Source organism: Saccopteryx bilineata, chromosome 11 (genome assembly GCF_036850765.1).
Source record: "Saccopteryx bilineata isolate mSacBil1 chromosome 11, mSacBil1_pri_phased_curated, whole genome shotgun sequence".
In the NCBI taxonomy this organism is placed as follows: Eukaryota; Metazoa; Chordata; class Mammalia; order Chiroptera; family Emballonuridae; genus Saccopteryx; species Saccopteryx bilineata.
The window spans coordinates 13,309,435-13,322,295 of NC_089500.1; the positions used below are offsets into that span (position 1 = coordinate 13,309,435).

Below are 12,861 nucleotides of genomic sequence, written 5' to 3' on the forward strand. Positions count from 1 at the left end.
GAAGACTTCCAAGCTCCTTTTATGAGGCGAGCATAATTCTGATTCCAAAACCAGGCAAAGACAACACAAAGAAAGAAAATTATAGGCCAATACCCCTGATGAATTTAGATGCTAAAATCCTTAACAAGATATTAGCAAACCGGATCCAGCAATATATGAAAAAAATCATACACCATGATCAAATGGAATTTATTCTGGGGAGGCAAGGCTGGTACAATATTTGCAAATCAATCAATGAGATTCATCACATAAACAAAAGGAAAAAGAAAAACCACATGATAATTTCAATAGATGCAGAAAAAGCATTTGATAAAATCCAGCACCCATTCATGATCAAAACTCTCAGCAAAGTGGGAATACAGGGAACATACCTCAACATGATAAATGCCATCTATGACAAACTCACAGCCAACATCATACTTAATGGACTAAAATTAAAAGCAATCCCCTTAAGATCAGGAACAAGGCAGGGATGCCCACTTTTACCACTCTTATTCAACATAGTTCTGGAAGTCTTAGCCACAGCAATCAGACAAGGAAAAGAAATAAAAGGCATCCAAATTGGAAAAGAAGAAGTAAAACTATCATTATTTGCAGATGATATGATATTGTATATAGAAAATTCTAAAGTCTCAGTCAAAAAACTACTGGACCTGATAAATGAATTCAGCAAGGTGGCAGGATATAAAATTAATACTCAGAAATCAGAGGCATTTTTTAAATTTATTTTTTCAGAGGCATTTTTATGCACTAACAATGAAATGTCAGAAAGAGAAATTAAGGAAGCAATCCCCTTCATCACTGCAACCATAAAAATAAAGTATCTAAAAATAAATTTAACCAGGGAGATTAAAGACTTGTACTCGGAAAATTATAAAACATTGATAAAAGAAATCAGGGAAGATACAAATAAGTGGAAGCATATACTGTGCTCATGGTTAGGAAGAATAAACATCATTAAAATGTCTATATTACCCAAAGCAATTTTTTTTTTGTATTTTTCTGAAGTTGGAAATGGGGAGGCAGTCCGACAGACTCCCTCATGCACCCGACCGGGATCCACCTGGCATGCCCACCAGGGGACGATGCTCTGACCATCTAGGGCGTTGACTCTGTCGCAACCAGAGCCATTCTAGTGCCTGAGGCAGAGGCCACAGAGCCATCCTCAGCGCCCGGGCCAACTTTGCTCCAAAGGAGCCTTGGCTGTGGGAGGGGAAAAGAGAGACAGAGAGGAAGGAGAGGGGGAGGGGTGGAAAAGCAGATGGGCGCCTCTCCTGTGTGCCCTGGCTGGGAATCGAACCTGGGACTCCTGCATGCCAGGCCGACGCTCTACTACTGAGCCAACCAGCCAGGGCCTACCCAAAGCAATTTATAAATTCAATGCAATACTGATTAAAATACCAATGACTTACTTCAAAGATATAGAACACATATTCTAAAAATTTATATGGAACCAAAAGAGAACACGAATAGCCTCAGCAATCTTGAAAAGGAAGAATAAAGTGGGAGGTATCACACTTCCAGATATCAAGTTATACTACAGGGCCATTGTACTCAAAACAGCCTGGTACTGGCATAAGAACAGGCATATAGATCAATGGAACAGAACAGAGAACCCAGAAATAAACCCACATCTTTATGGACAACTGATATTTGACAAAGGAGGTAAGAGCATACAATGGAGTAAAGACAGCCTCTTCAACAAATGGTGTTGGGAAAATTGGACAGCTACCTGCAAAAAAATGAAACTAGACCACCAACTTACACCATTCACAAAAATAAACTCAAAATGGATAAAAGACTTAAATGTAAGCTGTAAAACCATAAGCATTTTAGAGGAAAACATAGATAGGCACTAAGCTCTCTGACATCTCTTGCAGCAATATATCTGCTGATTTATCTCCATGGGCAAGTGAAATAAAAGACAGGATAAACAAATGGGACTATATCAAACTAAAAACGTTTTGTGCAGCTAAAGACATTAAGAATAGAATAAAAAGACAAACTACACAATGGGAGAACATATTTGACAATACGTCTGATAAGGGGTTAATAACCAAAATTTATAAAGAACTTGTAAAACTCAATACCAGGAAGACAAACAATCCAATCAAAAAATGGGCAAAAGAAATGAATAGACACTTCTCCAAAGAGGACATACAGATGGCCAATAGGCATATGAAAAAATGCTCATCACCACTAATCATTAGAGAAATGCAAATTAAAACCACAATGAGATATCACCTCACACCAGTCAGAATGGTGCTCATCAACAAAACAACACAGAATAAGTGCTGGCGAGGATGTGGAGAAAAGGGAACCCTCCCGCACTGCTGGTGGGAATGCAGACTGGTGCAGCCACTGTGGAAAATGGTATGGAGATTCCTCAAAAAATTAAAAATCAAACTGCCTTTTGACCCAGCTATCCCACTTTTAGGAATATACCCCAAGACTACCATAGCACTGTTTGAAAAGAAGAAATGCACCCCCATGTTTATGGTAGCATTGTTCAAAATAGCGAATATCTGAAAACAGCCCAAGTGTCTGTCAGTGGACAAGTGGATTAAAAAGCTTTGGTATATATATACTATGGAATACTACTCAACCATAAGAAATGATGACATCGGATCATTTACAACAACATGGATGGACGTTGATAACATTATACTGAGTGAAATAAGTAAATCAGAAAAAACTAAGAACTATTTGATTCCATACATAGGTGGGACAAAAAAATGAGACTCAGAGACATGGACAAGAGTGTGGTGGTTACAGGGTGTGGGGGGAGGACAGGGACGGGGCTGGGGGAAGGGAGGGGCACAAAGAAAACCAGTTAGAAGGTGACGGAAGACAATTGGACTTTGGGTGATGGGAATGCAGCATATCAAATGTCAAAATAATGTGGAGATGTTTTCTCTGAACATATGTACCCTGAATTATCAATGTCACCCCATTAAAATTAATTTTTAAAAAAAGGAAAAAAAATCGGACAGAAAAATTACCCTACAGAAAAAAACCTCCCAAAAACTATATATATATATAATATGTATATTATATATATATAATATATATAAAACTATATATATAATATTCACACAATTATAGAAGAACCAAACAATTATTATATATATATAATTCACACAAGTATAGAAGAACCAAACAATGAAAATCCACCAGCATTCCTCTTCTTCATGTTCCAAATCCTCAAGGCATTCTTCACATTGCCCTTCCACTAACAAAGGCTCTCTCACATTCCTTTTCCCTCAATCGATACTCTGAATTAGTATAATTCTAGTTTTTTCTACCGAAAGTAGTCAGAAACAGAGACCTCATATCATATCCTTGATGAGGAGTAAAGGTACTTCCCAAGGAGCGCAGCTTCGGAAACCTTCCCTCTCGACTATGGGAGACGGGGAATGACTCTTTGATGAACCAAGTATCTGACTTCATACCCAAGTCAAAAGACTGGCTGTTTAAAAAATATTGTGCAATAATAATCCAGTCAAAGGGGATATAGCTGAATCAGACATTAGGCCGCTTTCCAAAGATAAAAGGGAATGTATTAGCTATGAACAGGGTGACAATAGGTTTATGTCTATTGTCCTTCTGCAACTGTCAATAGTGCCCCTTCCACTCCCCAAGTTCTGGCTAATACATTTTATGGTTATGCAGCTATAAATAAATTAAAAACATAGGTTTGCAAGGGTATGCTTTTATGAGAAGAAGGCTCAACCATATAGAGCTAGTTTCTGACTAACAAGATAACAAGAAATGAAAAGAATTATCAAAATAAATCCCAATTCTAATTTGCTATTTGTTTTGTAGAAAGTCACAGAGCTAAGAAACGAAACTTTCAAAGCACACTAGGCTTTCCGTCTCTAGCATTTTGGCCAGAGGGTGATCACACACACTCTCTCACAAAGACCCTCCGGCCGTCCTCCCGTCCTCGGGTACAGGACAGAATGGGAAAACGGTCGCTAAGACTCACGGTAGCTCAAGGATCTACTTCCATTTCATACCCAACGCAGCAGCGCATCCTAATACAGGCTTCACATGCCCAAATACATTATTATTGCTTTCATCAAGTGTTCCATTAGTTACGAACAGGAAAAGCAGTAACCTTTAATTTTTGCAGTGAACTGAGTCTGGTATAGAGGCAGTGCTTGGGAAGGTCCTTTGATACTAAGTAGCTGCCCGTCTCTTCAGGCGTCCCTTTATTTGCATCTTTTGGATCAATATCTAGGTCCTGTGAAAATCAATGAACAGTATTTATGAAAACAATGGCAGTCACAACATTCTCTATGATGATAAAACATCTTAACCGGTCATGCTTGCTCATGAATATTGGCCTAAGCAGGTAGGTGATCATTTATCTAGGACTAAAGAAATAATAAAAACAATCATCTAGCAATAATAGGAATTTTAGATTCTGTGCTGGTACATTTACAAAGGATACTTTCAAACGATCCCTAGAAACACCTCTTAGCTTACTCAAAATTCCTTTTCTGTTCAAGCCGTTCAAGTCACATCGTGACTCCTGGATTCTCCCCTTCCTCATTCATGACTTTGGGAAGGTGAAGAAGGATTTATATGATTTGTATATTTAAGAAGAATAAATGGACATGCCCAAGGAAGCCCCTTCCTTTTCCTTCTTTTAGAGCCAATCACTGGCCAAGAGCAGATCTGCTCTGCTCTTTCAGAGAGAAGCCCTTAGGCTCTGCCCTGTCTGTGTCCAGGGAGCTCCGTCCTGGTCCAGTGGGGCCATGCCTGGTGGGCCGACCTGCCTAGCTCTGGGCTCAGGGCTGCACCACTGGCTCTCACACTGTCATGTCCTCTGGGAAGCCTTTATCAGTAGCAAAGATGATGTTTCAGATTTGTTTGTCTTACTCCTTGCTTGCTTCTATTATTATACCTACATAGGAAAGAGGAGTACTGTTTATTGACTTCTTTTGGCCAACACAAAATAAATATCATATCTAAATGTTTGGAAAGAACACAACTAGATTTCTATTCTTCCAATATACTACCCTATCTTGACTTACACTGTTGTAGTAACTTATATTGGAACAGTTTTTAAATGGAAATTATTCTTGACACATGACGAGTATATTTTATTCCTTCACATTTGGTATCTTATTTATGGTATGGGAAGTTAAAGTACTTTTTAATAAAGGCTTCCTTCCTTGGCGAACTTGAGACATGTCTAAATTTGACAAATTTAAGGTATATGTTGGCAGTTAGTTTTCAAATAATATGACCACTGTTAATAAAATACAAATATTTATATGTTATACATATGTATACATATTTCTTTCATATTTACCATTAACTTTAAGTTTTCCAAAATTTAGTCTTTAATAAGTGATGACATGTCATTAGATTTTAAATTAAAAACCAGGAGAGACTTACAAGCGGAAAATCAGTAACATAGGCATCGCACATTATTATATCGGGTGGTTTGTGGACTATGCTTGTGTAGATTATCATGACGTTGGAAAACTCAGCTGCAAATCCTAACTGAATCTGAACACCACATTGAAATTTAAGGCACATACTTTCTGGAAGTTCTGGAAAAGAAAAATTAAGAATAACTTGAAATAAATAATTATTTAAAGAGTGCTTGGTAAGTTTTCTGATGGTAAACAGCAAACAAATATTTTTTATAGGGCCAAATACAGCTAGAACACTGTCTTTTGCTTAAACAGTTATATAACTAACATTGTTTAAAGACACACCCACATCCCTCAAAAATAAAAACAAAAGCCCAATATTTTGTTGGTCTAACAAAAATCTTTAATTTACTGTTTTCTTACAGTTCTTGTCTTTTACCATATATAATTTTTATAGTGGCAATCAAAAGTATACATATAATTACAAATATATTTTTCCTGTTGCTGCCATTTTCATGGAAATAGTTTTTAATAAAGCATAATGTCACTCAATGGTTTGTTACCTTTAACAATTCTGCTACTGCTGAATATAATATTTCAGGGTTTTACTTTTTTATCATAGTCAATATTTCTTATATATACTTAATGCTTTAAGATTGTTAGATATAGGTATTTGATGATTCCTCACAATTGAGAGTTTCCATTCACATCGATATTACTATACTATTTTCTCCATAACATTTCTACAAGGTAATATTAATTTTCAAAAAGTTGGCCTATTTGAAAATTTAAAAGGAAAAAAAAAAAAAAAAAGGCCTGATCTGTGGTGGCACAGTGGATAAAGCGTCGACTTGGAATTGCTGAGGTCGCCGGTTCAAAACCCTGGGCTTGCCTGGTCAAGGCACATATGGGAGTTGATGCTTCTAGCTCCTCCCCCCTGTCTCTCTCTCTCTCTCTCTCTGTCTCTCTCTCTCCTCTCCAAAATAAATAAATAAATAAAATAAAATAAAAGTTGGCCTATTTGATGGGGTTAAAAAAAAAGAACTATGCCATCATAGATTTAATTTTCTTTTCTATAATGACTTTATTAGTTTTCTATTTTCTGTATTTGTTTCTTAATTATTAATATGTATATTCTCTGTGCAGTTGAATTTGCATCCTTAAGTATTAATTAAGGGGGGTCTTAATGTTTTTGTTTCACTATTTTGCATGAACTCTTTATTATAAAAAATTATCAATTTATCAAATTTGTTACAAATACTTTCTGACTTTTCAGTTTTATTTTATAAAACGGTTTGGCTTACTCTTGATCCCTGTAATTTTTGTTATAGCTGATTAGAGACTCTTTAAAAAAATTGTTTTTTAATTGACTTCAGCGAGAGAGAAAGGGGGAGCTGGAGAGAGACAGGAACATCAAGCTGTTCCTGCATGTGCCCCGATACAGGAGCGAGCCGGCAACCTCTGCGCTTCAGGAAGATGCTTTAACCAACCCAGCTACTCAGCCAGGGCTGTTGATCAGAGGTTTTCTAAAGGAAAAGAATCCATTTCAATTACTTATACACTTACTATATAATAATATACAATTATTTTCAATTATCCATAATGAGGGAGCCAACAGCATTGGTATTTGGGACTCAGAATCCAAAATTTTACCTGTAGTCAATAATTTAAACACACTTTTTCACAAAATCATGTAGAATTACCAAAGGTAAGTAAGTTACAAATAGAAATCCCACCTCACCTCTTCTCTTCGTTATCAACCCACGGATTCAAGTGTCAAAGACAAAAAAGCCAGTAATGTCTATAGGCAGACAGTATTTGCTGACCACCATGCTTGTCTCTTTACATGTGTGATCTTATTCATTATTGACAACCCTATTCAGTGAGTAGTATTTCTCCCCCCCCATTTTATAGATAACACGTTTATCAAGTGGTCAAGACAGGATCAGAATCCAGGCCTGTGCAATTTTTGAAACAGAACACTTCGAGAGCCCACAGGACAATTTAATATAAGAGACTGCATATTAGATACACTGAAAATTCTTTGTTCAAATGATCATATTTTAATTTTACCAATGGTGAAAATAATGAGTTAAATAACAGTATTTCCAACACCAAATAAATCAGTGTAACACCTGTAATTGAAACATTTGTTTAGTCTTGTGTTTGCCCACTGAGCTAAAATATTTTCACTGCAGAACGGGAGGAAAACTGTACCCTCAGGAGGAAAAACACTTCCCGATTTAATATAAGCAAATAATAGAAAGAGCTCCCAACCAAGAGAGGCGACCGTACCGTGTGCCTTGGCCCACTGCAGGTTCCGCACCAGAGACTCTGCTGAGTGGGCGGTCCTCTGGATCGGGTCAGTAAGTGCTCTCTTCTCAGACAAACTACTTCGGATCTCTAGTGCCTGTTTGCCTTTTGTAAGATGACATTTACCCATATCTAAAAGGTAAGAAGTAAATATTATTTAAAGACCATAACCCTTTCATTACATTTTAAAAAGGGCGAGAACTCTCCTACAAGCCAGGCTATAGTCTCACTATTGCTTATTCACTCATCAAATATTTACTAAGCACCTGACCGTGCTGGTCATGGCTCACAGTGCCCGGTGCATGGCAGGGAGCGAACGGTAAACATATCGCACCAGCTCACTTCTAAAGGCAACCTCTCCGACCTTCTCCTCTGTTGTTCTAATAATGGACCCTTAATAGTCTAATCCTGGACATTCACAGAGAGTGAAAAGTATATTTCTTCACAGAAAGGGTAGGCATGACAACCTTATTTCTACTGTTGAGAGATAGATTCGGTTAGTAATCATATGATCACATTTTTGAGAGAGTTAATATATCCTGTATTTACCACAGATTTTTTTTTTAAATTTTTTCTTTTAGCGAGAGAGAGACAGACAGAGAGATGAGAAGCATCAATTCTTCATTGCGGCACTTTAATTGTTCATTGATTGCTTTCTCATATGTGCCTTGACTGGGGGCTCCAGCCAAGCCAGTAACCCCTTGCTCAAGCCAGCAACCTTGGGCTCAAGCTGGTGAACCCACTCTCAAACCAGATGAGCCCGCACTCAAGCCAGCGACCTCGGGGTTTCAAACCTGGTCCTTTGTGTCCCAGTCAAGCACTCTATCCACTGTGCCACCACCTGGTCAGGCTTTAAAATTTTTTTTTTAATTAAAAAAGTTGTTTCCATTGATATGAGAGAGAGAGGAAAAGGGAGGTAGAAAGAAGGAGACAGAGCAAGAGAGCTAGAGAAGCATCAACTCGTTCTACTTAATGGTTCCATTTAGTTGTGCACACAATGGTTGCTCCTCATATGTGCCCTGACCAGGGACTGAACCCACGACCGTGGTGCGCGGGTAAAACGCTCTATTTCCTGAGCAACCTGGGCCCAGATTTCTTTATTTTTTTTAAAAAAGGAAATTATGTGCTAAAACCACCAGCACAGTTAAAGCAGCACACTGCTCTACCCTGACCATTACCCGATATACTGTGTACAGTCCCATGCACAGTCTAATTTCTACTCATATATAGGCACTGGGAAATTATGAGTGCCCAAGTTTTAGGTTTTGAACTTGACACAAATGTTATGCTATATGCATGCTTGGTATATATATATATATCCTATATATATAGATGAACTGGTGCTTTTTATTAAGTTTTTTAACATAGTTGAATATTTAAAATATAAAATTAGAATAAAACATTTTAGTCTCTGGAGCACCTTTACAGATCATAGCTTGGAAATAACTGATATACTCCAAAGGCATTCATTAGTTTTTTAAGCAGAAGAAACTTTTCTTCAAATAAGAGCTCAAACAGAAGCCTAATATGTAAAACAGGTAAAAGCAGAAGTTCTCTGGTTGAAGGAGGCCCACAGCCCCAGCTGTCCACGTTAAATGGGAAAGTGGTTAAGTCATGTGATCCAGCTAAAAGATCTATACTGAAAAAAACTTGAAAATAAACAAATGTGACTGACAGCTGTTGGTGAAACATTCAGATACTCTATACACAAACTGCCGTCTTTGGAACATTCATGAAACTCCAGTAACTCATCTGCAAAAGAGCTGCCTTCTGTTTGACATGGCTGATACAATGGCATTTCAGAAAGGACATGTCAATCCGCAGCTGTAATACTATTAATGCAGTAGTACCTGCCACAGCTGTGTACCAGGCCGGCAGAGATGGAAGGGAGTGGAAGACACGTGTATCTAGTATCGTGTCCTTATAGAAAAAATTTAAAACCAATAAGTTTATCAAGAAAAAAAAACCCAGCCTGACCAGGTGGTGGCACAGTGGATAGAGCGTTGGACTGGGATGCAGAGGATCCAGGTTTGAAACCCCGAGGTTGCTGGCTTGAGCCCAAGGTCGCTGGTTTGAGCAAGGGGTCACTTACTCTGCTGTAGCCGCCTGGTCATGGCACATATGAGAAAGCAATCAATGAACAACTGAGGTGCCGCAATGAAGAACTGATGCTTCTCATCTCTCTCCCTTTCTGTCTGTCTGTCCCTATCTGCCCCTCTCTCTGTCTCTCTCTTTGTCACAAAACCCCCCACAAAACAAAAACCCAGTGTTTTACACCACAGCCTCAAAAGTTCTGTCAAGTTTCATCTGTCCGATCCTGAGAGAGAAGGCTAGGTGAATAATGTTTTTGCACACAAGGAGACTGGACACGAGGCACAGGAACGTGGGAAGGAGCTCGGAGCACCAAACTTGACTGATTCCTCATCAAGTCTGGGGTCAGCCCTGCAGTTCCCGCAACGCTGCACAGGAATTACATGGGAGTGTTGCTGGACATTATATTAATAGTTATTCTATAAAGCAAATATTAATTCCAAACCTGCACGATGGTAGTAGGAATAAAATAGTTACCACACAGAGAACCCTGCATAGCTTTCTCTTTATTTTTTATTTTACCTTCTGCAACTTCGTCCAATAACACAGTAATTTTCTTGTCTTCTAATAACCTATCTTTTAAAAACTTCATGAAGATTCCATTTGCTAATCCAGAATGCTGGATTTCAAAAGCTTCTGCTCCTTGACACCTTCAAAACAGTGAAAAGAAACAAACTCAAAAAGGCAAACACTTGCCCCGTGGGGCTTTCCTAAACACTGACGAGCCTCTGTTGCTTCCCCGCCTCTTGCAGGACATCCTAATTAAAGAGCTAATCTTTACGTAGGAACTATACACATTGGTGCTCGTTAAAAAGATGAAAAGATGTGAAATGCCAAAGTCAATGATTTAAAATTTGCTATCAAGAATATCAAAGAGGCAAATTAACAGCTACTTATCTATAGATATTCTAGGCCTCTAGCCTACAATAAAAAGAAATGAATGCAGCATAAAGGAATCTTGAACATAAACATAAAAGTTTCTTACGTGGCGTATCCAAACACAATGTTGGCAGTGACTTTCAGTGCATCCAAGATCGGAATGGTGTCATCGTAATCGTTTCTATTGAAAAGGGAGGAGGGGAGAAAGACAGATACAAATACAAACAGCATTTTTAAAAAAGAGCACAAGTAGGCCCTGGCCAGTTGGTTCAGTGGTAGAATGTCGGCCTGGCGTGCAGGAGTCCTGGGTTTGATTCCTGGCCAGGGCCCACAGGAGAAGCGCCCATCTGCTTCTCCACCCCTCCCCCTCTTCTTCTTCTCTGTCTCTCTCTTCCCCTCCCACAGCCAAGACTCCATTGGAGCAAAGGCCCGGGCGCTGAGGATGGCTCTGTGGCCTCTGCCTCAGGCGCTAGAATGGCTCTGGTTGCGGCAAAGCGATGCCCCAGATGGGCAGAGCATCGCCCCCTGGAGGGCATGCTGGATGGATCCCAGTCAGGCACATGCGGGAGTCTGACTGCCTCCCCATTTCCAACTTCAGAAAAATACATACACACACACACAAAAAGCACACAAGTAATAATGTCACAAAAATATGATCTAATACTATTCTATGATACAATTTAAAATTAGAGAGTCAAAAATTCCTTTAACAAATCACCTACATATTTACCAAAAATAATCTAGGCACCTATGACTGTTGAGCAGTTGACAGTCACACCTCGTCTTTTGTTAATGTTGAAAGTGGAGTGACATTTGAATTCCGGTGCTGGGTTCTGGTTGGTAAATGCTGAGCAAGCAAAAAGTTGTGCATCTGAGATGACTCATCAGCGGTTGCATTCCTTAGTAACACAGGGATGGACAACGGGATCTGGTTCCACTAAATCTCCTGTATCTGCAGGTCGGGACTGACTGGAGCAGGGGTCCCCAAACTATGGCCTGTGGGCTGCATGCAGCCCCCTGAGGCCATTTGTCCGGCCCCCACTGCACTTCCGGAAGGGGCACCTCTTTCATTGGTGGTCAGTGAGAGCATAGTTCCCATTGAAATACTGGTCAGTTTGTTGATTTAAATTTACTTGTTACCGTTTTTTTTTTTTTTTTTTTTTTTTTTTACTTTAAAATAAGATATGTGCAGTGTGCATAGGGATTTGTTCATAGTTTTTTTTATAGTCCGGCCCTCCAATGGTCTGAGGGACAGTGAACTGGCCCCCTGTGTAAAAAGTTTGGGGACCCCTGGACTAGAGGGACCCGAGGCCTGACTCTGGGTGCTGGTATTGTGAATTCCTGGAGAAATAACTGCAGCGGTTGTTGGGGAAGCTGTACCTATTGCAGTATGAGTAAATACCTAGGCCTTTTAGTTCACTTCTGTTCCACAGCAAACCGGGAAGAGTTAAACTAATTAAAAATACACAGAGAAAACAAGGATTCGTCCAGTTTTCTTCCTAATCAGCTTCACTCTGTCCAGTTCACAAACTTAAGGGGTTCCTGACATTGGAAGGTTTGCCTCAGCTGGAATTCGCCAGGCTGACCTTTGTCTCCGACACGCTGAGGCGGGTTACCTTTTCCGGCACATATCCAGCAAGAACACGTTGAGCCCAGTCTCTTTTTCCTGCATCAGTTTCAGGATATTCTGCACACAGAGACAGTTTTCAGACCTGTATGGATTTGGAGCATCGACAGGAACCATAAAGCTGTTCCCAAAGTTTTCATAACCATGGCCCGCATAATATAATAACCCTAAAAAAGGAAAAGGGGGACAAGAGTTCATCTAAACAGTACTCTGAACACATATGTAGCACTCTTAAAAAAATGACTTTTATTTTCTTCAAAGTTAATGCAAACTTATGTATGGGGTCCCCAGTTATAAACACAATGGATGTCGACTAAATGTGCGCAGAAAGTTATTTTGGTGCCATCTTCATTTCAGGACCGTATTTTAAACCAACGTCAAGACGCATCCTGAAGTGTATTTTACTTCATAGATGTAACACATTTCAGCTAGTGCTTGACTTACGACCACGACTGGTTCCAACAGACAGGTCATAACACGATTTGGTTGTAAGTTGAGTAGGCTATATGTACAGTACTGTGAAATGATGTTATAAAAATCTTTAAGTCATATTTTATCATA

At 39.1% G+C, this 12,861-nt stretch overlaps 1 protein-coding gene across 2 annotated transcripts in view; it reads right to left on the minus strand.

Annotated features, from left to right (window-relative positions):
* MALT1 (MALT1 paracaspase) overlaps positions 1 to 12,861 on the minus strand; it is a 65,032-nt gene that overhangs the window by 8,149 nt on the left and 44,022 nt on the right. For both annotated transcript variants that reach the window (XM_066246516.1, XM_066246515.1), the window contains 6 exons: positions 12,290 to 12,467; positions 10,780 to 10,854; positions 10,317 to 10,444; positions 7,686 to 7,835; positions 5,410 to 5,567; positions 4,121 to 4,246 (listed from right to left, as the gene is read on the minus strand). In XM_066246516.1, coding sequence (XP_066102613.1) covers positions 4,121 to 4,246; positions 5,410 to 5,567; positions 7,686 to 7,835; positions 10,317 to 10,444; positions 10,780 to 10,854; positions 12,290 to 12,467 — 815 coding nt within the window. The remainder of the gene's footprint in view (positions 1 to 4,120; positions 4,247 to 5,409; positions 5,568 to 7,685; positions 7,836 to 10,316; positions 10,445 to 10,779; positions 10,855 to 12,289; positions 12,468 to 12,861) is intronic.